The following is a 27,377-nucleotide window of genomic DNA, read 5'->3' on the forward strand; positions in this document are numbered from 1 at the left end:
ATATATCGCTCAGTTTATTAATAAATACCATATTAAAAGAGCCAAAGATTTGTAATGATTAGCGATCATCTCCAGTTTGTCACTAGAAATAGTAAATTTAGTTCATCTGCCGTATTGCGTCAATATTATGTGATTTATTTATATTTTAAATGCAGTCTGCTTGTACATTTTGCTGATCCTATTTAAATAAATGTATTATTATTATTATTATTATTATTATTATTAAGCACTAACTTCGATAAATACAAAGTTAAGATACAGCTATGTTGTGCAGTGAGATAAACTACAAACAGATAGAGGCAGTGTTATTGAGATGACTGAACAACATGGCCGGGAGTGGTCGAAAATAAGGAAAAGCAAACAGCTGGCAATGTTATTCAAAATCATCAATAACTTTTCTATAGTTCATGATCATGCTCAAGTTTAGAACTCTGATGGTGGAAATCTCTTTCACCAGATGACTACTGTCTTTCATAGCATGACCGTCATTCCCGCATCTGTGAAACGCAAGATCAAACCATTCTCTAAAATGTAGCACTTTACAACCGCCACATATGTCTTTAAATCCAGTTTTATTTCCGAATGTCAATTCTGTTTGGAGCTCTTTTTCCAGCTGTTGCAGCAGAGGCTCCCATATGGATCCCTTTCAAGATGATCTCCAAAGATTTTAGGACAAACCAGGGCCAGATTGCAAGTTAGATCGAATATTAGTAATGATGATACACTGTCGACAAAAATGATCATCTGGCCACACATGATTGTTGTTGTTGTTGTGGGGTTTAACGCCATTTTTCAGCACACGATAGGCTATACATGGCAGTGATCCGTAACGAAGAGCGCTTTAGACCACTCGGCCACTCGGGGCCCCCGGCCACACATGAAGAAGTTTGCATATACTATGAGGACGAAAGCAAAGCATATAAAGTAGCGTGTACATCATATAAGTACAAAAGCATATAATATAAAGCGGTTTCCCCATCATATAATACAAATTATCATCTTAAGACATCTCTGGTATTTTATATCGCCACATGCTGAATAGCCAACAGATGGAACAAAAGAGATGCACACAATTTACGCAGACACGATTTTATTTTCTGTGATATTGGTTTATTAGTAGGTGAAACAGTAGCCAAAGTGATAATATAAGGGAGATAAATTAGTTAACTTTACTGATCTATTGAAGAACTTAGTGAAATTACCTCTCTTTTCTCCTCTACGGCCCGTTGATTTGTGTGATTTGGAATTTTAACTTAATTTTAACATTTTTACAGAATATTGCTACGATGTCTGCAGTGTGGCAGTTTATAGTGATGTCTAGCACTAGGGCACCGGAGCGGTTGTTACGGGCCGTTGAACCAGTATTGCAATATTTATCCATAGAAATTTGAAATTTTATCAATAAGCATGAACATATTAGAGTAATTCGAAGTTTAAGCACATACATAAAAAGAAAATACATATAGAGAGATACAAAGTATTGATAAATTGTAAAATGTTAGAGAGAGAGAGAGAGAGAGAGAGAGAGTTTTCTAGGCAAACTTTAGTAAGGTTTTGGCGCTTGCTTTCCTTTCATAAACTAAGTATTTTAAAACTGTGTCCCTTTTTCCGGACTCTATAGTAGCCTATATATGTATCATATATCCTGTATTACTAACTTTCTTTTCAAACTGAAAAAGAAGAGAAGGCTTTGCGTCTGTTCAATTGTTCTTTGAATATGTGAATATTCGAAAAACGACAAATTTCTCGTTATATGCACTGCGTGTCTTCGGAAATGCGCGTGCTTTCAAAAACGCCGTGTAAAGCAAAAATAATGTGACGTCATAAAGCGTCAAGGTCACATCTGAGATTGCTACGAGTTTCACTTCATACGTCTATCCTGTCCTTGGTACAAAATGATATGAACAGCCAGTGAGTATACTAAATTTTGGATGACATTTCCATGTTGATATTGCATTTGCGAGAAGGATCTAAAAATATTCAATAGATTTTAGATACCCTCCTCAGAGACAATGCTTCTATAGGTGGAAATGTATGAAAAAATGTATGTTCTGGAAGTAATTATTATGATACCGTCTTTTTCTTATCCGTACGGGATCTACATATTTGGCCAAATATAAATAGAAGTGCAAACATTGCTTTTTAGTATATCTAGTACAAGAGGTCCTACTGAAGTAAAGCAACCAAATTGGATCAATAATTTGTTTTTCGTTCAAACTCTGCTTATTAGTTTCTTAAATGGTATCTTGTTTATTAGTGGTTACAAGAAATACGGTCATTGGAGTTTATTTTACGATTTAGATTGAACGAATAATTGCGTGCCTGCCCTGGAAGTAACAAGATTCCAAATTCTTTGTCTAAAGAACTTGTATAGGAGGAATACATCTTGAACATTCTGCTTACAGATTATGATAATGTTGACTGTCTTTTATCAATTTATTTATAGATTCATTCCTTGTGCATGTTTTTAATCTTTTCAATTACGTTTTCAACGAATTTATGTTAATGATATAATTTTCAATTATGATTTCAAAATGGCATGAAAATCTTCGTTATTTAGAGAGGAACCCAGATGGATGTAGAACTATAAATAGAGTTTTCATATTTATCATACACATTTTAAAGTCATAGCATGAAATCCTTATTCCTATTACAATTAAATCTGTACTCCAACAAATCATAATACAAATGAAACGTACGTGCAGTATAGCTTTTATAAACGTCAATATTTACTGTCGATAGTGGCAACGGAAAAGCTTTGCGATACGAAGCAGGATCACACTCAAACGTCTTCTTTTGCGCTATTTCCGTTTCGGCACAATACGTGTTGTACGAATAGAAAATAGAATTTCGTGGTTAATCGTGGTCGATTTCTTGGATTAAAGAATTGAAACCAAATGGTGTTTTCTGACCTTGAGTGAACTTGATTACAACTTATGTTGACCTGGTTGCATTATTTTAAATATAGGTTACAGAAATCATCGAGACTTGGGTGCATGAGAACTCTGTGTTGGTGTAGGGTAGTTGCCTTGCATTTCTCTAAACACTTCGATCCTACATCACTGAAAGAGTGTAATTTAAAAACAAATCCTACAACATTTCATAATTTCCTGTGCGAGATTCAATCAGTATGCAGGCGCTTGGTGCCAATGTTCTTCTATGGCGTCAGGGTTTCGATTTTGTTTAGGAGCACCCCTAGTTTGCTAAAAACACAAAGTGTTTTGGTCACCCCCAATATATGTTTTGTGAAGAATCATCCAAGAATAGTTGTTTACGCAAATCAGATTCGTTTAGGCGTTCAGTGTTTACCAGACGCTACGAATAATTAACTCAGTTTGATTACCACAAGGTTTTAATGCAAACTTCGGCTCGGTTTTTATAAGACAACTTGTTGTATCGAATATCTGAGATAAACTTACAAAGGTTTAATCGGTTAGATTTTCTTCACATTTTGTCTTGAGAAAGGAAATTTCAAAACATCAAATCTCCATATGAGTGCTATCTTAGGAAGGTTCCTTTTTCAGAAAAGGGACGCAGCAAAAACCTTAAGAAAATAAAGTAGTTTATCAACTGAATTTAAACTTGTGAGGTATAATTCTGATTTAACAATACTATAATGCCATAAGTTTGATAGACATAATGTTTGGGAGGATTTAAGAGATGAACTTTATTATTTTGACAGTTTTCATCGGAAAGATTGAACCTCATGCAGACGACGTACATGCTAGAAGGTGAAATGATCTGAAAACTGTTGAGCGTAACCTGAACTCTGTGAGAGATTGAATGTAAAATGACATCATTGAGATTTCTATTTCATATAAAAGAAATGGAAAATAAATTTCACTCCAGCTTTTTTGTTTTAACGGCAAAAACAATATTATGAAAGAAAATAGAAAAGCAACGGAATGTGTACAAGAACTCTTTATGAATGATAGCATGAAGTTAATCGGCCGATCATAATGTTTTGCTGATAGCTAAGCTATGTAAAAACTGTGCCTTGCTGGAATAATCATCTCAACGAAATATACCTTTATCTGTGGAATAATAAATTAACTTTTGGTGTATTTTTGTAAGTTGAGTTCATGATCTTCAATATTTGCACATTTTATGTAATATTTTATATTGATGTATTGCAATCGATGAGCCATAACCACGTCTGTTATTTATGTAATTTCAGACATTGCTCACAGGCATTGAACGGCTCCTTTTGTCGGATAGGGATGTAAGTGTTCCTTTTCTTTATGGGTGGTGGTGTCTCATTTATTTTGAGGAGACAAAACAAAATACAACACGGCTAATGAAAAATGCTATATATTATCGTTGTAATGAAGATCGAAATAATCAGTCGTTAGATACAATTAACAATGTCAAGCAAAGTTTGACCATAAGAGATATGATCATCGCTAAAAATGTCCTTGCCTAAAATTTATCTTTTCGTTTTCTTTAGCCAATATACGAAACTATATATATATGAATATGTCAATAAATAGTGCAATACTAGTTTCTAATTAGCCTGAGCGCTTTCGACTCCTAATGAGTCATTTTCAAATGCAAATACAAAACATAGATAAGACAAACAAATGAAACAGAAAAACCGTCAAGTTGGAAAAGCTTTACATGAATTTATAGTACTAATTATAGCTATTTGGTGACTAATAAGCAAATCTAGAGAATTATTTAAAAGAAAATGTGTCGGCTACAAAAAGATAATTTTATTTGTGCATGGCTGTCTTTTTCTAGTCTTTTTGGTTTCAATGTATCCAGTAAGATTCCTTTTCTTTCCTGGTTTCGGAACTCCAGTTGGGTTTGTGAGCAATTGCAATACGTGTTATATCACTCAAAGTGTGGCCACAGGAGGAGAACTGTTCTGCAACTGGGCTTCTGTACAGCTTCTTTGTAATCCAGTCAGATCTATGAAGGTTGATCCTTTTGTATAGCTTTTCATTATCTCTGACATACTGAAGGCTACAGATCTTACATGTGATGAAACAAATTATATTCTGTTTTGCATGTTTTGTTTAAACCATGTCAATCACTGTCACTGTCATAACATCACTGTCAATCACTAACATCAATCACTGACCATGACCACCCTAGTACATCTGGCCCCTGAGGCAATACAAGGTGCAGAATCTGTCAAGAATTGATAGAGACCAGGCCATTTTCTAGCACAATGACTAAGAAGAAACTGAACATATATTGTCCAAACAAAGTGTGCAAAATAGAGAATGTAATTTATCTCTTCACATGTAAAATGCAGTTATCAAAGTACAGTTTTCTCTAGGTAAGTAACCCACTGTAAGGAGTCAGTCTTCGATTGACTGAGGTTACGCTATATGTTTGCTAAAATATAAGTTCTAGCAGTGACCTTGTTTACGAGTTAGTAATTCTTTTTTCCATTTGAAACGAATAGTTGTCTGGAACATTCTGTTGCGTTATATGTCCAGTGACAGTGTGTATATAAAGAAGATTTTAAAAAAATATTCCTGTTTTATGACGATTCTCTGGAGTCAATTGTATGTATGTATGTATGTATGTATCTATGTATCTATGTTATTCAAATTATTCATAGGAATTGCAAAGTGCTCATTAACTTAAACCTTTTATATTAAATCACTACTTTGTGATTATTTAGGACTCCTTTAACAACATTCTGCATTGCGTCACTGTGGTACAGCAAGACATTCAAAACTATTGGATTTTATTCAGAACGTTCTATAGGCTTGCACTTGTGATAGAAGATTTAGGATAATTTGGGATTTGATTCCAAATTCTGTCTTTTGAAATACATTATTTGTTGATTTTTCTCAAATTGCTTGTTATGTTTCATGATGTTGCATAGTTTAAGACCATAGATTCGTAATGAAATTGAGACCTCGACTTGGAACTGAATTTCTTTCAAAAATTTCAGAGAAAGTAAAACTGTCTTTAAAATTTAAATTGGCTTTGTGTCAGAGTTTTCTTTGTTCCTGGTTAACACTTTTAATTTCACATATTTGAGACATCTTTAGTGAAACAAGCCAATATTCAAAATGTCATATAAAGTATAGAGTTTTGTATCAAATCACATCCAGTATTTGTTGGAAAAGAATGTTTTGGATTCTAATGCCTTGCGTTTGATTAGTAACTCTGTATCTGGTTACGATAAGAAATCAAACGAACAAGTTTTGAAAAACCAGATTTAAATAGAGTTAAGAAAGTTTCAATTTCAATGAGAGAGAGAGAGAGAGAGAGAGAGAGAGAGATGTACTTATGGGTAGAACTCGTGAAGTCTACACTTCATTTATCATTACAACAAAAAGCTGATTATGATGTGGTTAAGGACTGTGTCTAAAAGGATTATGAGCTGGCTCCTGGCACATATAGACAAATGTTTAGAAACTGGAAAACAACCATGGACAAACCCATGTCAAATTTGCAAAGCAATGTTCAGCCAAAAAATTAATCAAGATTACGATTACCTCAGACAATGTTCAAGATTTGCATCCACAGTGATGTCTAGACTTACCTTGATGAGAAGAAAGGTCGAAACTTTGGTAAATGATGCTCGAATAGCGGATGATTATTCCTTGACTCACAAAGTTTCAACTGTCATTAAGTTTTTCCCTCAGCAGTTGTTTTGTAAAACAAAAGTCATTTCAGACTCATGCGATTACTTATAATTCTCAATCAGAAACCACGTTTAGAAATCCGTATCTCTTCATATATGTACATGTTTCAAAAGCAAACTCACGTAATTTATAATTACAACAGGTTGAAATATAAGCAGCAGAATAAAGAGAGATAAAGATAAATGTTTCTTTTTCAAAGAGATCGAAAATGTTGCCTTGCATTCAAAGCAATCTATTGCATGAGGCAAAAAAATCCAATCTGATTCTATTACGAAAAATTATGAACCATTCATAGCGATAGGTTCTTCATCACATTTTTTTACATCTTCCAAGCCCATCCCTATTATAATATTAAACAGACACAGCAGCTTCTTATAGTTTCTTTTATATCAGATTCTTTTCCTTTGCCAGAAAAGTCTTCTTATAGCAAAACTGTTCTTAGTCAGGGAGTAGAGTGCGGCGTTGTTAAATTTCCTCTCGAGTGTGTCAATTTGGTATCAGAAATAGTCTCAGGATCCGTGATAGTTCTAGCAGTGACTTCTTTATGTATTGAGGGTATTCATTCATTACTAAGCCTTGACCTACCTGGACATGAGATCGTATTTAATTCACTTGTAACTAACAAGCCTTGTTTGGATCAAAACTTTAATCCTATGAAAATAAAATCCCCGAATTCTGTCTACCCTGTGCATTTATTTGAGCCATGACAAAAAGAGCTCTTGATACTGATGTTGATTAGAAAATCATTCCTTTAGCTGACATATGTTTGGTCAAACCTTAATTGAGGTCATTTTTACTCCTAGTATTCATCAATTAAAAGATAATACTTTTCGTATGTATACCGACTACAGTATAGTCAACACGGTCATTTCTAATGCCAAAATTTGACGATTGCTTCGACAAAATAGCAGATACAAAATAAAACAAGTTTCACATTTTGAAACAATTCTGATGCATTCCACTCACTGAAAAAGTAAAAGTAATTTCGGCATTTGCATAAAGTGATTCCATTCGGAATGAAACATTTTCAGTCAACATTTCAGACTTTAATGAACAGTATTATATCTGGCGTAGAGAGGCCCCAGGTGGCCGAGTGGTCTAAAGCGCTCTCCGTTACGGATCACTGCCATCCCACCTCTGTCTGCGTGGGTTCGAGTCTCGGATTCGCCCAATGTAGGTATGTGAGAAAGTTTGCCAGTAGCTTCTCGTGGGTCGGTTGTTCTTTCCAGGGTTTTCCCGGGTTCTTCCTCCACCATTAATACTGGCCGCCATGTATAGCCTATCGTGTGCTGAAAAATGGCGTTAAACCCCACAACAACAACAACATATATGGCGTAGATAATTGTGATGCTTACATTGGTAACATTGTAGTTTACAGTGTTACCTGGACAAATCACTTCAAAACTATTCAGAAATTCTTTTATCGACCCAGTGATGTAAATCTGACAGTTAATTAAGGTACAAGTTAGTTATGTTTCATTTGTATCATATGTCAATGTGGGAAACGGTTAAGTTAAACCTGTAGAAGTTAAGCTCAGGGTTATCTCTGAATCCGCAATGCATGTTAGCAAAACACAACTAATGCTAATTTTGTGTATGACTGGATATTATCGGAAAGTTTGCTCAGACTTTTTCCATTATTGACGAACCTCGGATAAAATTGATGAGTTAGAAATCAAAATCTCGTTGGTTTGACAAATTTTAGGAATCATTCGACAAATTAAAAGGCCATTCTTAATTGTGCACCAGACCTTTCAGTTCTTTTTCTTAAAAAAATTAAAATGTTTGTTGATGCAAGTAATATAAGGGCTGTTGGATTATTGATTAAAGACGATCATCCAGTGTGCTAAAATAAAATCTAACATTTACAGGAAACATTATTTCCCAATCGAGAAGTAATGCCTTCGTTTCATAGTCCTTTGCAACATTTTGAAATGTATATTAATTCAGCTCCTTTTCCTATTATTGGATTTATTAATCACATCCCTTTCTCTCATTAACAAAATAAAAAATAATAATCTGAGATTGTTTAGTTTGATGCTGCAGGAATAAAACAGTGACATTAGAAACTTCCGAAGAAAAAGAAACGATAATGTGATTCATTATACTCTCCGACCTATAAAAACGTTCTATATCGCTTTATTTGGCGCATTTTGTGTCATTAATAAGATATCTTCCCGTGTAACTTTAATTATTATAGTATAATGACTGATATGTGCAAGAAAGCTTTTTTGTATATACCTTTTTTTTCTCTTTATCATCGGAGATGTTATGTACGCTAATTTATATTGTGTACCTGAGTTTTGTCATGAATAAAGGTTGTGACTATATGATATTTGTCATGAGTATAAGAAGCAAACAAGAAAGTTTATAAATTTTGCGTGTATGATCTGACTTTTTCACGAGTTTGTGAATTTTGTTCCAATATAAATTATTAGGTTTTGAACAACATTCTGTTGTGTTATAGGGCAAGTAAGGGTCTGCATATCGATAAATTTGGTAAACAATTATTTATTCCTTTTTATGTTTAGTCTCTGAAGTTGTGTTCTGTTATAATTCTAGAATAAATTTTTATTTGAATTATTAATTGGAATCACAGTGCTTATTAATATTTTGGACTTAAACTCTGCTTTTGGATTAATGATAACGCATTCAAAGACATCGTGGATTATATCATTTTCATACATCAAGAATTCCAAGACTTTTGGAATTAATTCATAACATTCTATTCTATACATTTGGAATTGTGATAGGACATTTAGGATTAGTTGGGATTTAATTTAGAAAACTGTATGTTCCTTTTGAAATTTCACTTTGTACCTTAAAGAAATAAATTATTGCTTGATTTTAGTCAAATTGTTGGTTTCAAGTCCTTTCTGTTTTATAGTTTAAATGCATTAAGTCGTTACAAATGTTAAAGGTTTCTTTTTAGTCTCAGTTAAATTCTAGTCCGTCTTTGGAATTTTAGTACTACTTTTCGCCTCTGTCATTTTAAGAAAACATTCACGATTTTTTGTGTCCTCCTTTTTATCAGTTTCAGCTCATTTGCCGCCATGTTGAATTAAAAATTAGCGTGGTACATTCAATAGCTAAATCAGTTAATGATCTAGTTTGCTGATACTCGCCCTAAACTGATCAGTTTGTATAATGGAGTGGAAGATGATAAAATATGTTTTGAAATTGATCAGTCAGTGACTTCAGTTCAGAACAGAGACATCATTTCAAAACGTCCCTTGAAATGCGGTGAGTAGTTTAGTAGCTTCACATCGGCGAGGTGGACCATCGGAAAAAGTACAGAGATTCTGTACTGTCACTAAAATAGAGGGTGATAGGGCGAGTTCGGGAAGTTACATGTACGTTACATCCCACTACTCACCAACCTGTTTATAGGTGAACGTCCGTAAGGATCAGTCTTAGTAAAGATGGATTTTGGATTCATGATCAAGATGGCGGCAAGATGGTACAGCCCATTGACCGCTTTAGTAATCCCATAACCACTATCATTTTGCCTCAAGTCTGAGAAATGGAATTGTTTGATACAGGTACACTTAAGTTACGTTACCAAAGTTGACTGTTTGCAGTACGCTTCGTTTCAGGGAGACGGATAGAGGCGATGTTCTCCCTGGGCATGAAGACACGACTATAGAATCGATTGCAACGTGCTGGGACATTATCAGCTGGCCACGTTCGTACATTGTAAATTGTTTACGTAAGTACAGAAAGAAACCAAGTTAAAGAAGATTCCATTGTACTCTGCATGGTAGATGTATGTCTCGATACCGTCTAGTTTGTCTCAGGTCTTCCAGAGTGGGAACTACCATATCTTGTAGATGACTTTTTAGCAGGAGGTGGGGGGTGGTGGTTTAGGGAAATGATGAGATTTTTACCTTTTAGACCATGAAAATGTCATTAAATGGATTATGGAAGAAACTATGTAAATTGCTGGTCCCAGGACTGGAATATAAAAATTAAAAAAACAAATAGTTGGAATGAGCAAGTTTGTAAGAAAGTTTGCAAAGATAGCATTAACAATTGTGATGCCGCCTTTAGTTATGAACTCGCGACCTCTTGTTTGACAGCCGGGACACTCTGAATGAAAGACAAATGAATAAATGACGGCTAAATGAAATTCAATAATTCCACTGAGACGTAGTTAAATATTTCTCTAAGTTGGAGCATGAGCGATTAGTTCGTTAAATCAGAGTCCCTGTTGTTTGATTGTACCTGTTATTTAATCGTGCTATTTAAAGCAGATACATTAGTCTTGAATCATTTTTATACATAAGAAATTCTCGAGTCGATCGGCTAATGTGTCCTGCTGGCGATATGTACAGAATATTTTCGGACCAAGTCCGATGTTTGATGACTTGTAAATCAAAGTGGAATGTCACAGCCTTAAATCCTGTGGCCATTTCTAACTTTGAGCTTATTTTGGACGACAAATTAGAATTAGCCATTTCTTTATATATTTCGCGCATCAACATGGAATTCCAAATTAGTGCGCTATTTCTCGAGAAATTTTATTATGAGGTTATCGTCGTGCATTAAAGAAGCGTTTTCACAATTTTCTTTTCGTGTATAGGAATTTTTTTGTATGCGTAGCACAATATAAATTTATATCAGTAGACGCATGGAAATATTTTTTAATTTCCGACTTTTGAAGGAGGTCCCTACGGTGATCATTTATCATTCTAGAATGCAAAACTTGGCCTGTTACAAAATGGCAACATACTCAACGTGTTTTAAATTGTGGCACGAATTTCATATCATGTGTTTAAAAATGTAGGTCAATAAAGACTGTTTGAATGATATAATGTGTATTTCTTTGTTTCTTTTCTATTTACTTCGTAACCAACATTAAAGTTTATCATTTGTACCTTACGAGTATAGTATGAAGGTGTGAAATGACTATGGGGACTGTTATTATCGACCTGGATAGGCATATTTCATGGTTACAAAGCCTAATCTTGCATGTCAAATTTAGCAACTTTTGGCCTTAAAAAAAAAGCTTATATATGTCTAAGAGTATTTTCCGGTGAAATCGTATTTCCATTCACACCTGTCAGATAACTCCCCGTCCCCGGGACTAGCGGCAAACACAACATTGGGTCGCTTTTTTAATATAATATAATATAATATAATATAATATAATATAATATAATGTAATGTAATATAATATAATATAATATAATATAATATAATATAATATAATATAAGTTGTTCCTCACAAGAGAACTATTTTAGAATGATCAATACAGAAAATTAACACGTAAACACATTTGCTTTGCATGAAATCTGTCAATTCTGAGTATACAGATTCGCTGAAATAACGTAATTAAGCCATAAATAATGTACACAGTATATTTTATCAATTATGACTAAAATTGTTGCAGTTTTGGGTTTAACAACATTTTTCAGCACATGATAGGATATGCATGCCGACAATTATATATGACGGAGGAGGAACCCAGGAAAACTCCGGTTAGAAACACCGACCCCACAGTAAACGTTTCTCACATACCCTCATGGGCTGAGTCCTTGAATGGAACCGATGCGGACAGATGTGATTTGGCAGCAATCTGTAAAGGCAAGCGTTTTAGGCCACTCGTCTAGCAACTAGACGCTTTAGGCCACTCGTCTAACAACTAGACGCTTTAGTCCACTCGTCTAACAACTAGACGCTTTAGTCCACTCGTCTAACAACTAGACGCTTTAGGCCACTCGTCTAGCAGCTAGACGCTTTAGGCCACTCGTCTAGCAACTAGAATTGAAATACTTTCTCTAATTCTTATGAAAATATGTTTCTTTAATTGTATGTGATTCGTTAAAAAATAAACTCAGTCTCTGATCATTCTCCTAATCTAAACTATTTTTATTCTATCAAATTAAAATAAAAGTCATAAATGTACATTGTGACAAATTGAATTTAACAAAGTTAAAAGAGCCCACAGCTTAGAACGTATTTTATAAAGGACAAAATGTTTACTTTTGCAGGGTCGGTATTTTGGAGGCCATACGATCCAAAAATTGAAGATTGGGTAAGTACAATTCTTTTTAAAAGATTCATATTCGTTGTACATCGTGTGTATAATTAAGGTCATACAGATATTATGAGCATCTGTGCATAGTTACAATGACACGAGGGGTATTTGAACAGTTCTGGGAATCTTTGTTAACAGGATTTATCCATCTCTTTTAGCTGATTCAGAGCTGTATGGGGATGTGGCATATTTTGGATGATATGACCTTTTGGATCGCTTAGAACTCTCTTGGCCGTACGATTATATTGATCGATTTGTGATCTCGTCTCGTTATTTACAATCTAAAATTGAGTTGGTTGCAGAAAAGCAAATATACTTCATAATCTGTCAAAATCTCATTCAGAAACCTCTGGTCACTCATTTTATGTTCGGCGAGTCTCTGTTTATCAATTCCAACCCAAGTATAATTTTGAGCAGTCGTCAACAAATGCGAGGTCCATCTTACATGAACCCTTTTGAGCTTCAAACGTTTCTTTAATATATTAAATATAGCTGTCTAATTTTGTAAAGCGCTTACAGCTTCTAAAGATTAGGTGCTATACAAAGTCCTCATTATTATTATTAATTAATGTTCATGGTATTAGAAATATCTTACAATGTTTATCCAGCCTTTCCATTAGTTGTCCTCTTCACATCAACCACTTACCACTCACAGTCGCAGACAATATTCTTCCAGTAAAGGACCATCATCCTTGGCTTCGCGGCCATATTTAACATTATGTCATAACATAAATATACAGGATATGACATAAAATTATATCCGACAACTTCATCCAACTGGGTTTTGACTTTTAATAATACACATGGGTTGTACGTAAATTAGCATTATGCCGTACGATTTTATGAAATGGCAACTGACTGTACTGCGGAAATAAAAGACTGAGGCTATAACGCTGACAGTTACGGCGTCAAAAGCACATTCTGTACATTGTTAGAAGATTGCTCACCTCAACAAAGACTGCACAATGACATTGTTATGAGCCGTTGACCTCAGATATAGGACTCTATGGTCTCTTACGGGAATTTAGCATTGATGCTACAATGTTACATTGTTATTAGTTTTAGACATAAAATACCACACATGACATCCAACACGCCATGTGTAGTAACCAACATCCAAATAGCTGCTATGTAACAATCCATATGGTACAATTAACTCACATGTGTAGTAACCAAGATCTCACAGTCAACAAGCCATGAGTAGTGACCTGCACTCAGGCAAGTACTATCCAACAACCAACACTATTCCATTCGAACACCGTGTGTTATGGCCAGTACCCAACCACAACATATATGTATCTACCAACACCCGGTCATATACTGTCCAAAACCCCACATTATACCGTCAACACGTAGCGTGCAGCCACCTGCTGCATAGTAGCTATATGCATATATCCGAAATTTATATAACAATGATCATGCTGGAGGCGTAGGTAAATCCGTGTATATTGTACTAAAGTTATAATTGGCGTTAAGGGAACAAACTCATACCAACACTAGATAGACGTGACGAAAAGTAGTATTAAACTACGTAAGCTATCACAAACGTTAGCAGAGACCGAAACAAATCCAGCTCATAAAATTAAAATAAACAGATCTAAAAATAGTACGTTTGCGGTGATGGAATAAATCCGGACATTTTTTTAATTGGCCGAAGCGCAAAGTAATGCTATAATTACGGAACCGTCACGTGCTTTAGCAGGGCCAAAAGAAAAATACGGAGAAAAAAATTTGAAATTTATTTGGATAAGATAAAGAGTAGTCCTAAAAACTGTTACGAACTTAAACAGAGACAAAAAAAAAAAAACTAAACGATTCCTAAAAGTACATGACATAGAATTCAGCTGACACTCAAAAGAAATTCCCTACAAAATTTAAAGTTTGGAACGACAAAATCTGAAAAATAAAACTTTAGAAATATAATTTGTTTTTACAGATAAAAATGAACAAATTATACCACATTAAGCAAAGATTGAGATATATCCGGACATAATTAAAAAATGCTAACTTTCGTTAAAAAAGTAAAATAGACTTTAATATTTTAATCAATTTTTTTAATAAATTCTTTTTAAAAAAGTGTAAAACCAAAACTAAAAATCACGCGCATATTTTTACGACCAAAACCCTTCACCTCATTTTTACAATCAAAGTAGAATGCATGTTTCCTGTGGCTTCGTCTGGCAATAGTGAATTCTAAAATTGACTGAAAACTTTTATAAAATACCTCAGCGATCTCGATGGATTACTCATTACCAAATCGTTAGGCCGAACAGGATTTGTCTACTTGGGACGAGAACACCAACTGCGTTGTTTCGTTAGTGATGTGATTAACCACGCGAATGGGAGCATATATTGTTACGACTAAATGGTCATAAACTAAGCAACCGTAAGAAGCAAAACCAACTCGTTTTGTAAAACTTAACAAATAATTTAATTATCAAAGTTACAAATGAAAACGTGAGTGGAACTTACAGTATTAGCAAAGGAATCCAAAATTATCATGATCAAATTCTATGAAAATCCAAAATAATGAAATGTTCCGTATAAATTTCATCACAAGAAATTTACTGGTCGTCCAGGAATCGTGACGTTGTAGTAAATGGCGTTGTCCATAATTACTTTGAATAAGTCAAAGCAGTTCTAGAATAATATTATAGTTAAATAATGAGCATTTTATACTTCCGCTGAAGTGTCTAAACAAATGCTTTACCTCTAGAACATATCTCGGTACAACATAACACACATCTGTAGGCTTACAACAGGAACAGAAGAAATGAGGATGACTCCAAAAGAGGAATGAATCTGATTGCTCAGTTGCCTCCTTATTTTCACTTTATTATTACGAATCTTATTTCACAAGATACCCCACATGACGGGTCTTGCTACTCATTTGGTCTCGAAATCGGCTGTGGCATATCTCAACCTATGGGAAGTTATTAAATTCTTATCGAACCATTATAATCCTATCAAGCAATGAGAAATTAATCCAACTGTGTCATAAAAATCTTATTATTAAGATTATTATTAGTAATTTTCTACACATCTGTAAGCATCTATTTATTGATCCTATGCAATTTTGCCTTCGTAAAATACCCTATGTCACGTAGGCAAAAATCTAACTAAAGATCTTCTGTACAATTTACAACCATGAATAAAAATTACAAAAATTATTATAAAAAATCAAGTACCAGGAGTTACAAGCTTTCATGGAATATGCCAGTTGTTATATCTGCCGTCATTACTTTCCCTTGCTGGCCTTCGTTGTTATTATCATGGATAATTTAGAAGAGAGAATTCGCAGCTTAACTTTGGAGCTGTGAGAACTCATTTACAGAGAACTTGTACATGCAATAAGCAGTCGCATCCGTGATGACGTATACGTTTAAGCTAATGCTATTTGAAAGCTAAAAAGAAGCTTATTGTGACAAAGGATCATATGCCAGACAACTACTTTCCATATCTTTTTGGATTCTGGATGGATGTCGCAACATGTAACTACTATGTTGCAGTATAGCTTATAATTCCGTGGGGAGGGGAGTCCAGACAAGTGTTGAAAACTGCGAAGATTATATAAACCGTTTAAAAGAAGTATCGTATCAAGACGACTAGATTCCTTCAGTATGCTTTACCAGCATGTTCCGGTTGGCAAATGCTTGAATATTTCATCAAAAAGACATTTCTTCAAATGGGTAGTTTAGAAGAGTTCTTTCAGAATCTGCTACTGGAACTGTAAAACGGATTATTAAAGAGCTGGTCAAGATTAAATTGAACGGCAAACTCAAAATCATTTCTCCAACCTATAAATTATTGATATTTACGTTGCATAAAGAGACTGATTCACGAAAAAGGATATGACACACATAAACTCTACTTAGATATAACGCTCTCCATGCCACAACTTATGTCTTAGCTGTGGCACCGAATGGCACCGAATGTCATTAGTTGTAACTGGTCAGTTTATAAGAATACATACAAAATCTACATTACGAAGTACGAGAAGGCATTTACAGAGAGGTTGTGCAAATTCAAATTAAATGCAATAAGTGATTGCATCTTATATCAATTAAAAGCCATATATATATATATATATATATATATATATATATATATATATATATATATATATATATTTATGCTAAGAGTAATAACTGAAAATGCTGTAGAAAGCTGAAAGGAGAGGATTTGTGACAATTACTGGTAAGAATCTTCTGCAAAATATTTATAAAGACTTAATGGATTATGTCATCAGTGCTGCAGCACATTTCGTGGGAAAATGTCAATAGCTGTGTTAAAGACTTAATGCATTACAAGAAATGATTCTACAAAGACACTATTCTTTTCAATTGTGGACGACATCGTGTTTATGTCTGTTAGTGGCTATATTTCTTGGATTTCTCTTGCCAGTAAATTCTGTGTAGTCAATGTATGCATCTTACATGAAAGGACGTGACCGCCAACACTAATAAATGCATTAAAACTATTTGTATTACAAGTGTTCCGAACAGAGATAAACACAACTTGTGTATCCTTGTGTGAAGAAGACATTGGTCTTATTTTATTGACTATTCATATTTGCCAAGAAAATTTATAGTAGGTTGGATACACGAACCGATTTACGACTGACGTATTACATGACTGGTATGACAATTTTAAATAAGAGATGGTTACTTATGCCAAAGACATAAAATATGATTGATGGATGAAAGACAAACAATAACGTTATGTCCTTTTTAAATACAAATATTCTTTGTTGCTGCTGTTACATTATGAAAACGTTAAATATATACAATGTATTAAAGGTCGTGTGTCGTTGATGACATTCCAAAGCACATCTTAAAAGTTATGACTACATACTTCGTTCTCAAAGTGATCGAAGAAATGTCAGCTTGTAAAAGTTATGGAGCACGGTATCGTTCACCATCCCTTTAGCTTGTTGATTACTGGACTTAGTGGTTCAGGCAAAACCGAATTTTTGAAGTGTGATTTAACACAAATTAAAAATGTTCATTCGTTCTCTACAACGTATCCTGTTGTGCCATAGCAAGGAGCAACTGAATTACACGTTACTATAATATGTTCTTTTCATTTCTAAAGGAAATCTTCACGAAGACGATAGTATCATGTATGCGTTTAGTCAAGCATATCTTGTAATGTTCGATCATAAGTTAACAAACAAGAAATTTAGCTTCGGTTTACACAAAAGGGATATCATCACAACGCTAGTATTATTTAAATGTTTCAAAATAATCTATTTTAAGAACGTAAAGAGCATAAACCATCAGTTTCAATCAATGCACATTACGTGATTTGTTTAAAAGCTGGCACGAATTTCAAGCTCAAGTCTGAAAAAACAACTAGGAACATCATGGCTAAAACATGCAAATGACGATGCCACTCAATCACGACACGCGTATTTACCACCACACTTGATTATTCTAGGTGTCATCCCAATTTAGTTTACGAAGGAGCTACTGTCAGCTACATGTCACCTCTCTCCTTGTCATCTCTCTCACAATATATGAAAACATTATTCACTTCTTATTTTCTTACACTATTTAACATGACTTCCTTTCAGTATCAACAACCTATCAAATTGTTGCACGCCGTCAGTTATGAAACACAAACACACAAATATGCTCACACTTGTTAGAAGCTAATCTCAGACATGTGCTATGATCGTTTACCTTGACAGCACGTCAGTTACTACAAGGCATCATTCACATTCCACATAAAATAATTTTGTGTTGGGGTATCAAAATCTAGTTTTGCTACAATTGGGTCATGCAATAATGAACACTCAAATGAAGAAAACCAAATAATTTTGAAACAACCTGGATGTGGATCTTGAGGAACTGTCAGTATTCGTTCAATTCTACTATGGAAAGCTAATGCTGATGCTAAAAGACTACACAACCTTACTCGACAGACTAAAATGAAGAGAGGTGCACACAGTTCATACTCAAAGAAGTAAACTCAAAAGAGAACGCGTGATTCCGTAAAGAGAGAACGCACACGTACTTAAGGCAACTTCGACCGGAAACAGTCATTCCGTGCACTTATTCCTCTACTTCTACACAGTTAATGATGATACCTGCCGGCACGATCTAAGACCTTTGATTTAAAATTTATTGAAAAAAAAAATACATTTCTCAAGAAATTGTTTCTCGTCCACGTTTAATATCGGTCTAACTGCTGCGTTTGCTGTCCGGAATAGGTCTCTCCTAAGACAAAAGTACAAGACAAGCAGGTAAGTTATATAGTTTGTTGGATTGAGGAAAGCAGGAACTGGCACGAGTTAATCCGTTGAGGACGCCAGTAATACCTAAGATCAAGCTGATACGACGTCCCATCAATCGGTGCATACATATTCCAGTATAAAAACGAACTGTGGGATAAGACTTACTTCGGTTATTTTTCTCCTGAAACCTAGATCTCGCAAAGTTTGAACCATCGTCCAAAGAAACCTTTCAAGAAATGAAACAAAGGCAGACTTCCTTGTTTAGTTAACTACTGGGATGCCAGTTCCAATGTTCCAATGCGAAACCAAATACCTCATAAACCAAATACCTCATAAAGTGTGAATGTTGTTTAAACTTTTTAAGGGATGGATTCCTTTGACCAAAATATACAGACAGTGTCATGTTCTATGCTAACTGATGACATCAAAATGTAATCCAGCCATTAGAAAACTAATTTTCACGAGTATACGACTGTCCCTAAAAGTGACTGCTCCTTTCTAAGGGTGAATGTTTAGATTGTTTGAGTGATGTAACGAGGGAAGAGGAGATAAAACGGACACATTGTGCTGGAAATGTATACCATCGGATCTCATGAAAGAGCGAAATCAACTTTACAAATGAATGGCTCTCCAGAGTTGGTACTAACAATGGGAACCGTATTTGCTTCCTTATCCTAATGTCACTGAGATATAAGTTGTGTCAGAAGCGACAATTTAGCAACAGTATGGACCGTTATTGCGATGTCTTCAACTTTTCGCCAGAGAGCCTTAGATCCGACGGTTGAACAAATTCTGACATATTTCAAGAATGTCATGAAAAGTGAAAGTAAACAAAAGAAAAAACTTGATAGAATATGCACAAGGAACAGAACAAGAGAAAGAAAAAAGGATTATTGTTTCCTACACCGTCTGCTCCTTTTTCTTATCTACGTATGGCAACCTAGTTGACACCTACAGCCAGACGAGAAGAAATGAACTATGGGTCATATAGACGATGTTGACACCCTCTTAAGTAAAAGAAATAAAATAACACACACGCACACAGATATATATATATATATATATATATATATATATATATATATATATATATATATATATATATATATATATTCTGTGTATATATATATATACAGAAGTTACAAGATAAATGAAAGCAAACAGTGATCATATAATAGATGACTGCTTTCACTTCTATTGCACGTAGGACACGATAAGCATCGCAATTCAAATTACGACACAACAACCTAAGTTTGGTACCCAAATGAGGCCAAGGTATTGAGGGGTAACATCCACCATATATACACTTCGAGTTTGTGTTTACTGCAGTCCGGCTCATGTAGATATCTTCTGAAGAAATCAAACATTGTATCGTGCAGCTGAAACCAAACTCAGAACTGACAAGAACTATCGACGTAAATGTTACACAAATCTATTGGACGAAAATGTTTGATAAATATAAGGGAAAAAAAGCTGGAGTTATCAATGACAGGCAGATTTAGCCGTTATCTTTGACTTAGCATGGAATATGAAATGGCAAATATTTGTTTCATGTCATTGACGTGTTGTCAAAATCAGCTTTGAAGTTTCTTCGACTACTAAAACAAGTTCATGGTTATTGAAAGCTTTAAACCTCGTCTTGAATGAACGTGGCCTACATCCCCTGCGATCACAGACACAGGCAACAAATTTATTAACCATGATGTACAAACGAATTGAGAGAGAAATATTATTTTTTTCACCACTGAGAGCGTTTACAATGGAACTTGAGTAAATGTCGACGGAAATAGTTTGCACTTCAACATACTCTCAAATTCATCGACATATTACCACATCTTGTCAAAACCTATACATAATCATAGTGTCTTTGAATCTGATATACTACAGAAGAAGAGACGCTTGGAATCAAAGTGATTATGTTTCTCTGGTTGATTGAAACGTCATAATAAGGAAGGAAGTGTTAACGAACGGACAGTGAATTTGCATTAGAAAAACAAAGAGCACTTTCGACAAATTTATTTGTACAACTCGTCTACTGAATTGGCGGTGTCACTGGACAAGTGCATGGACGCTATCCTTCTATCTATAAAGTGGACGATAACAACGGAAAACGTTTAAAAGAAAGTTTTGATTTGCCTTAATTTCAAGGAGTGACTACGAGAGAGAACGTGCATGCTATCAAAAGCATTATCGATCAAGGAACAACCTTTTGAAATTCGACATTGTGACAAGTAGATAAATATATGTAGGATATTTTACTAAACAGTTATATTGGCTAACGTCTTCGGAATCCATGGTTAATATATACAGAAAATACTAATAAAAACAATAGAATCACCAACTCCCGCAGTTTTTACTATTTTTTAACTTCCATAATAGTCTCTCGTCAGCGAGGAGCATAGGTTGAGATATATGTTAAAATCAGCTTTTTGCACAGTATCGCGCATTTTAAACCCGATGGTCACTCAAAGATTACATGCTATGAAATATCGCAACTTAGTCAGAAGGAAGAGAAGAATATCTCCAAAAGGTAATCATGGACAAAGTTATAAAGAAATCTTGATTAAAGAAGGTTCCATGTGTTGATTCAAATAGGAAAATCTCTACTGGGTCTATGAGACACCTCTATAAATTCGTATAACGCTTCTGGCATTAATTACTCAATACCACAAAACAAGGCACACCAATATGTCAAAACCCCTCAGACCTCACACACAGGTGACCACCCAAAAAAGAACATATACAGTCTATAACATCTCTCACGGAATCGGGCACATTTTAATATTATCTTATTGTTATGTATATTTAATTTGTATTGTATACTTGACCTTTGTCTGTAATTGATGGTTGAAGTTTACCAGAGTATTCTAACGTTTCTCTTATTTGTAAGTTATAAATAGGTTGTTTACTTGAATTTTAGTTTCTTCAATTTATACATTGGAATTAAAAGTGCTCATTAACTTTTATACTAAAACGCTATTTCGGGCTTATTGTTAACTCATTCAAAGACAATCTGGATTATATCGTTATGTTACATCAGGACTATTGGTATATCACTACATTCAAGACTATTGGTGCACTAGCACATTACATATTGGAATTAATTCGGAGCATTACTGGAATACATTCGGAACACTATGAGCTTGTAATGGAACTTTTAGACTTTGTCGGGATTTAATTCACAATACAGTATATTCCTTTGATATTTTTGCTTTGTAAGTTAGAAACAAATACTTGTTTTGATTGTAGGAAACTTGGAATTGTTTTTTTTTTCTGTTAGTTAGTTTAAGATCAATGATTCACCGAGACATTTCAATATTAGAGTCGATCAGTTCGCCATGCAACCTACTGTCATAGCAATGCAAGAATCCCAATGGGTAGTAATTCATCCAGTGCTCTCTTTTACCACCTCAGCACCTATCGAAATTTAATTTATAGAACAAACCAACTATTACATCGATCTGAATTAAAGTCAAAGTTCTCAAACGTATAGCATCATTCCAGACGCCGATGTTAGCAATTTCTTACACTCATTGTTCAGCAAAGGTGGTAACAACAAATTAGTTAACAGAATAATGGACATTTACCATTACAGAACTTACCTGGAGAATCTCTTGACGTGCACAAAAGAAGTCAAGAGCACACATTGCGATCACTCATTGGTCTGGAAACCTGACACGTCTGGCAAGTGGAACAAATTTAAGGACATGTAATTGACTTTCAAACACGAGAAACACGCTATTTGATTTAACGGTCGCCAAAAGAAAATCAAACCAGGATGTAGTTTAGGGATGATGGATCGTTTACACTTTCTATGAGTGGTTGCAATACAATTATGTGTTAAATGGGGTGGATGTACTCTTGAAAATAAATCGAATTGGTCCCATATTTCCATCAGATGGCTAACGTTAATAAGTACAAAACGAGAGTCTCACCTAAAGTGGGACAATGCAAGACTGAATTTCCAAAATTCTTTTACCACACCATTGCTTCTGGACTCCAATCTAAGTTTAAAGACCATGTTTTCCAAGGTCAGCTGCCAAAACGCATACTCATCGGCATCGTCCGCAGCGCGGTTCTCAAAATAACTATTAATCAAATTCCTATGAGCTCCGGTGCTTCAGCGTGTCCTAGATTTAAGTCATCTGAGATGGTCAGTTTTGTTGACCAGATGATTTTAACCTATCTGTACCATTAAAAATTACTTAGATCTTACACGTGTTATGTCTATTTAATTTATATTGTGTGCTTGACCTTTGAATGAGGGTAGAGTTCTGGGATACCTGAATATTGTCTTGGTTGTGTCTTCCTGACTTTTGTCATTTCTAAAGCTGTTTAATTTGGTTTGAGTTTAAGGTTTAACCTTATTTATACACTTATATTAAGTGGATGTTTGTGTGTCTTGAAATTAGTACATAAGGATGTGGTAAACAAAATTAAGCATATTTGTTTTAAATTCAGTCTGTGGAATCATTTAATGTTCTGTGTAGGTATAGGTGGCGCTCTACAATTTAATATTTGGCATAGGGTTTGAATTTTTAAAAAAAATGAACATCCCCGTTTTTACGTTTTTGCTTTTGTTGTTCTAATTATATTGGCTTTCTAAAATGAACTTGCGTACCTTCGATAGTGTTAAAATAACTTTTAATTCCTTTGACTTGATGTGCGATTGATCGGTGTAATATGGGATATAGATTATACAGCTTGGCTTAACTTCAAATGTGCATCTATTAAAGAACTTATAGCTCCGCTTGGTCATTTTCACTTCGTGGACCTCAGAGATAAATTGTACACAATATCTGACAAATATCTTGACATTTTGATTTTGTGGTAATTTATTCATTGCTTTTTCAGAAGCTGGTATTGCCTAGTCTGCTAAAATTTCTTTCACAGTTTTGATAACTGCCAAATACAATGTACCTTTGGTACATGCTGATTTTTCGAGCCCAGGGGCGAAGTCATTTCGGTTAGCTAAGTGCTCAGGTCATGTAAAATTTACGCAGGTACAATACCCAAAGAAATTTCGGCCACATTATATGAAAATAAAATAGACGTTAGTCAAGATTCTCTCCATTGCGTATATTGCAAAATATAAATAGCTTCACTGTACACCTGTCACTCTCTCTCTCTCTCTGAAGTCCACAATTATATGCAGAGAACCCTCTATAATTTGAAAGGAATTGTTTATTTCGAAATTATTCATTCGAAACCCAAATTGCTCCTCGACATTATTGTCTAAAAACTACTTTGGGCTTATTGTGGATTCATTCAAAGGCATTCAGGATGATATCAATGTGATACATAAAGACTGTCGATACATCAACATATTCAAGACAATTGGTGTTTAAGCACATTAAAGATTATTGGAATTTATTCGGAATGTTCTTTACCTTGGACTTGTGTGATATAACATTTTAATATTATTTGGGAATCAATCCACAATAATGAAAGCTCCTCTTAAACCTATATTTTATAAGTTAGAAAAATAAAGTATTTGTTAATTTTACTAAGTATATTGTCTTTGCTTCTTTCTTTTACGCATTTGAAGAAGATAAATTCATAACACACTGCTTATCTGAAGGCATGGTATAATCAGGAGACAAAATAGACACGCCATTTTGTATCACTTTTATGCAGGAGGATATGCTTAATAGGATTTAATTTCGCAACAGATGAAAACATCAGCAATGGTCATTTCCATCCCTATAAAGGTTGGACAATATTGTGTGTGGAACTTTCAGGTTCGCGCCTTGGACGTCATCATGCTTACATAATCTGAGAAAATTCTGGAAAGCAACAGCTTGATAATGATCCTAGACTATTAAAATAGATGGAACATGAATCCATGAAGTTAGGCGAAGACGGTGTTTTATATCCAGAATATCAACCATTACACACTACAAGTGAAGAACAAAAGAAGAGAAGCATACAAACATGATATCAAGATTTCCAGAACTAGAATAACTGCTTCAATTAGTGCACAATCATCCTACTTACAAATAACACGACAAATGTTTGATGATAAGTTCAGAAGAAAAGTCGGAAAGTTATCTGGAAGACGCATGGACGTTCACCTCAGAAGAGAGGATTTTGCAAGTGTGTATTAAAACTAAAGTGATAATTACTAACATCCGTAAAAGAAACTCACCGATGCTCTCTTGCAGCTGAGTATCAAGACATGCTGTCCATCGATAAACTTGACAGATGTTTTCAAGGAAACGGTCAAATGTGAGATCATGATTCTTTTCATTACTATTGAAAAATGAATGCATGTGAACTACATTACATTCTGGTTCACATTTCGTACACAGATTCTTATAATCCATATTGAAAACGTAACGACATTCAAGTTTTATTCATCAACATTGCACAGGAACACATGGTGTAGCCGTTTACATTTCCAACGACCACGAAGTGAACTATTTTGGTTATTACGGATTACCTCCTTTGGAAGACGATAACATCAATTTTCTACTAAGATGTGCTGTGTCCACTCAATTAATAATGTGAGAATAACAGAATGAGATCCGATAGTATGTTGAGAATGTTGTGTGGATTTCCATTAGAAGATGTACTGACTTTTGTGTTGCCTGAGTTTTCTAAAAACATTATGGCTATGTGTTTTCGTTACCATATTGACGTATTGTGTCACGATGGCAGAATAACACTGTGTAATCTTATTCCACAACGTTGTCAACTTTGTATACGCTTTCTTGTTTAATGCGTGGTATTTATACATTAACATGATGGACGGGATGTTTGTCATTACGCTTCGGGTCTTGATGTTATAGTGTGTCGTGTTTGATATATAATAAATTGGTATTGATCACTACATTATGTGCGTTGATGATATAATGTAGGGTGTTTGAGACTGGGTGAAGGTAATTACACACATCGTGTGGATGATATAGTGAGGGGTTTTGGTCACTACACAGGGCGTATTGATATTATAATATTGGGTAGTAGTCACTACATGCGGGGTGTTGATGTTGTAGTACGGGTACAGGATTGTAGATGAGTGGGTGTTGCTCACTACAATGTAGTTTATTGGTCGCCACAAACGCGTTGTTAATGGTTTAATCTAATGTGTTCGATAGCAGATGTCTGAATGGTTGTCACCACACAAGGTGTGTTGATGATAAAATTCGGTGTGATGGTTTTTGCTTTTTTATGTTGCTTAGTTTATGACCATAGAGTGGTAACAATCATGCCGTGAAATAAACCAGAGAGGATATAACTGTAACAAGGAGAACCAATCCTTCAACATTAGTTGTATTATGTATAACCCGTCTTGTCACGTGTTCATGAGATGGTATTGCGTTCTACCTCTAGTGCTGGTCCTCAAGTGTTGACATTATTTTTAGGAATGTTGTATACACGGCATGTACACGTTAGTAATGTAGCTGCTGTTGCCTATTGGCGTCCACTTTTACCTTAGTTCATTCTCCTACATCTGTTTCTAATTATGCTTCTCCCACATTGTTTTACACATCCACGTTTAAATTATGAAGTCTGGCTCAACATTGTTGATGGAAGAGATCACCTCATTCGTAATATCTATCAGCAGGAGCAACAACATTTATTGATAATAATGATAATTTCTGCTACTGTTGTTCCTTGCTTTCTTGTCCTCCTCTTTTTCTTCATTTACTTATATTCCTATCTTTCTTTTTCAGGTCTTCGTTGAAGTATTGAAAATCGATCATTTCGACGATGAAACTCAATTGGATACTAATAGAAATGAAGAATGTACGAAAAAAGAAAGCTTTGAAATCTTGAGAGAGTGACTACTGTAATAAATAATATAACTATCTAAAGCATATGTGAGTTAGCATACACGATTTAACGTTCTTTCTTACCAAAGCCCCATTATATACGGACTTCGTTTTCCCGATATGCATGGTAATACAATTGAAAATAATTCATCATATGCCATAGTTACAAAACCATCTGATCACAAAAGTTTAATTCACATAGGATTAAACATCATATCTAGTCCCTCACTGTCTCTGAACTTCATTTCTTGTGCAGATATCGAGAAAATAATAAATCCCAAAAGTTGTTTCTTCTTTTTACTTCACCCTAGCAAGAGTTACGAGACATCTTTTGTGAAATTTAAGTACATGTTTAATGTTTGTCCTTCGATAAGTTTTGTGATAACTTGATCAGGGCTCTTGTTTATCTGAACAGAGGTGCAGCACTCAGAACAACCTTGGTCTTTTCTGTCAACCTAGAAGTAGCGTCGGACGTGTAAGGTGGATTGATTTCTTAATGTAATTCCATAAGTTAAACAAACATTTAGCCAGTAGAAATTCCATGCGCAACAAAGTAGTCGTCAGCCTAACTTCTGTTTCTTGAAGGTATATTGTCTTAAAATAGGTCAACTAAAAGAATAGTTATGAAATATATTGTTAACTTAAAGTAAACTAGAATCTTTGTTTTTAAAAAATAAATGCGTTCGATTTCATCACACAATATTTCATCACG

At 34.6% G+C, this 27,377-nt stretch overlaps 1 protein-coding gene across 4 annotated transcripts; it reads left to right on the top strand.

The window, feature by feature from the left end:
- Positions 1-1,831: 1,831 nt before the first annotated feature.
- LOC149771052 (uncharacterized) lies at positions 1,832-26,820 on the top strand. 4 transcript variants are annotated; one of them, XM_089948896.1, is made up of 6 exons: positions 1,836-1,911; positions 3,683-3,731; positions 4,178-4,222; positions 10,208-10,320; positions 12,606-12,649; positions 26,567-26,772. In XM_089948896.1, coding segments are annotated over exons 3-6 (270 nt in total). In that variant the 5' UTR covers positions 1,836-1,911; positions 3,683-3,731; positions 4,178-4,220; the 3' UTR covers positions 26,678-26,772. The 4 variants fall into 4 exon arrangements, with proteins under 4 accessions (XP_089805020.1, XP_089805022.1, XP_089805021.1 ...); XM_089948894.1 differs by lacking the exon at positions 3,683-3,731 and having other exon boundaries at positions 1,832-1,911; positions 26,567-26,726; XM_089948898.1 differs by lacking the exon at positions 1,836-1,911 and having other exon boundaries at positions 3,712-3,785; positions 26,567-26,788.
- The last annotated feature ends 557 nt before the right edge of the window (positions 26,821-27,377 follow it).

This window comes from Sinohyriopsis cumingii, unplaced genomic scaffold (assembly GCF_028554795.1).
Source record: "Sinohyriopsis cumingii isolate HCF-2022 unplaced genomic scaffold, ASM2855479v2 utg002136l, whole genome shotgun sequence".
In the NCBI taxonomy this organism is placed as follows: Eukaryota; Metazoa; Mollusca; class Bivalvia; order Unionida; family Unionidae; genus Sinohyriopsis; species Sinohyriopsis cumingii.

Coding starts and splice junctions, on each gene's coding strand:
- LOC149771052 (XM_089948894.1), top strand. Junction 4,223..10,207: donor TCCTTTTGTCGGATAGGGAT/GTAAGTGTTCCT, acceptor GCTTCGTTTCAG/GGAGACGGATAGAGGCGATG. Junction 12,650..26,566: donor ATCCAAAAATTGAAGATTGG/GTAAGTACAATT, acceptor TTTCTTTTTCAG/GTCTTCGTTGAAGTATTGAA.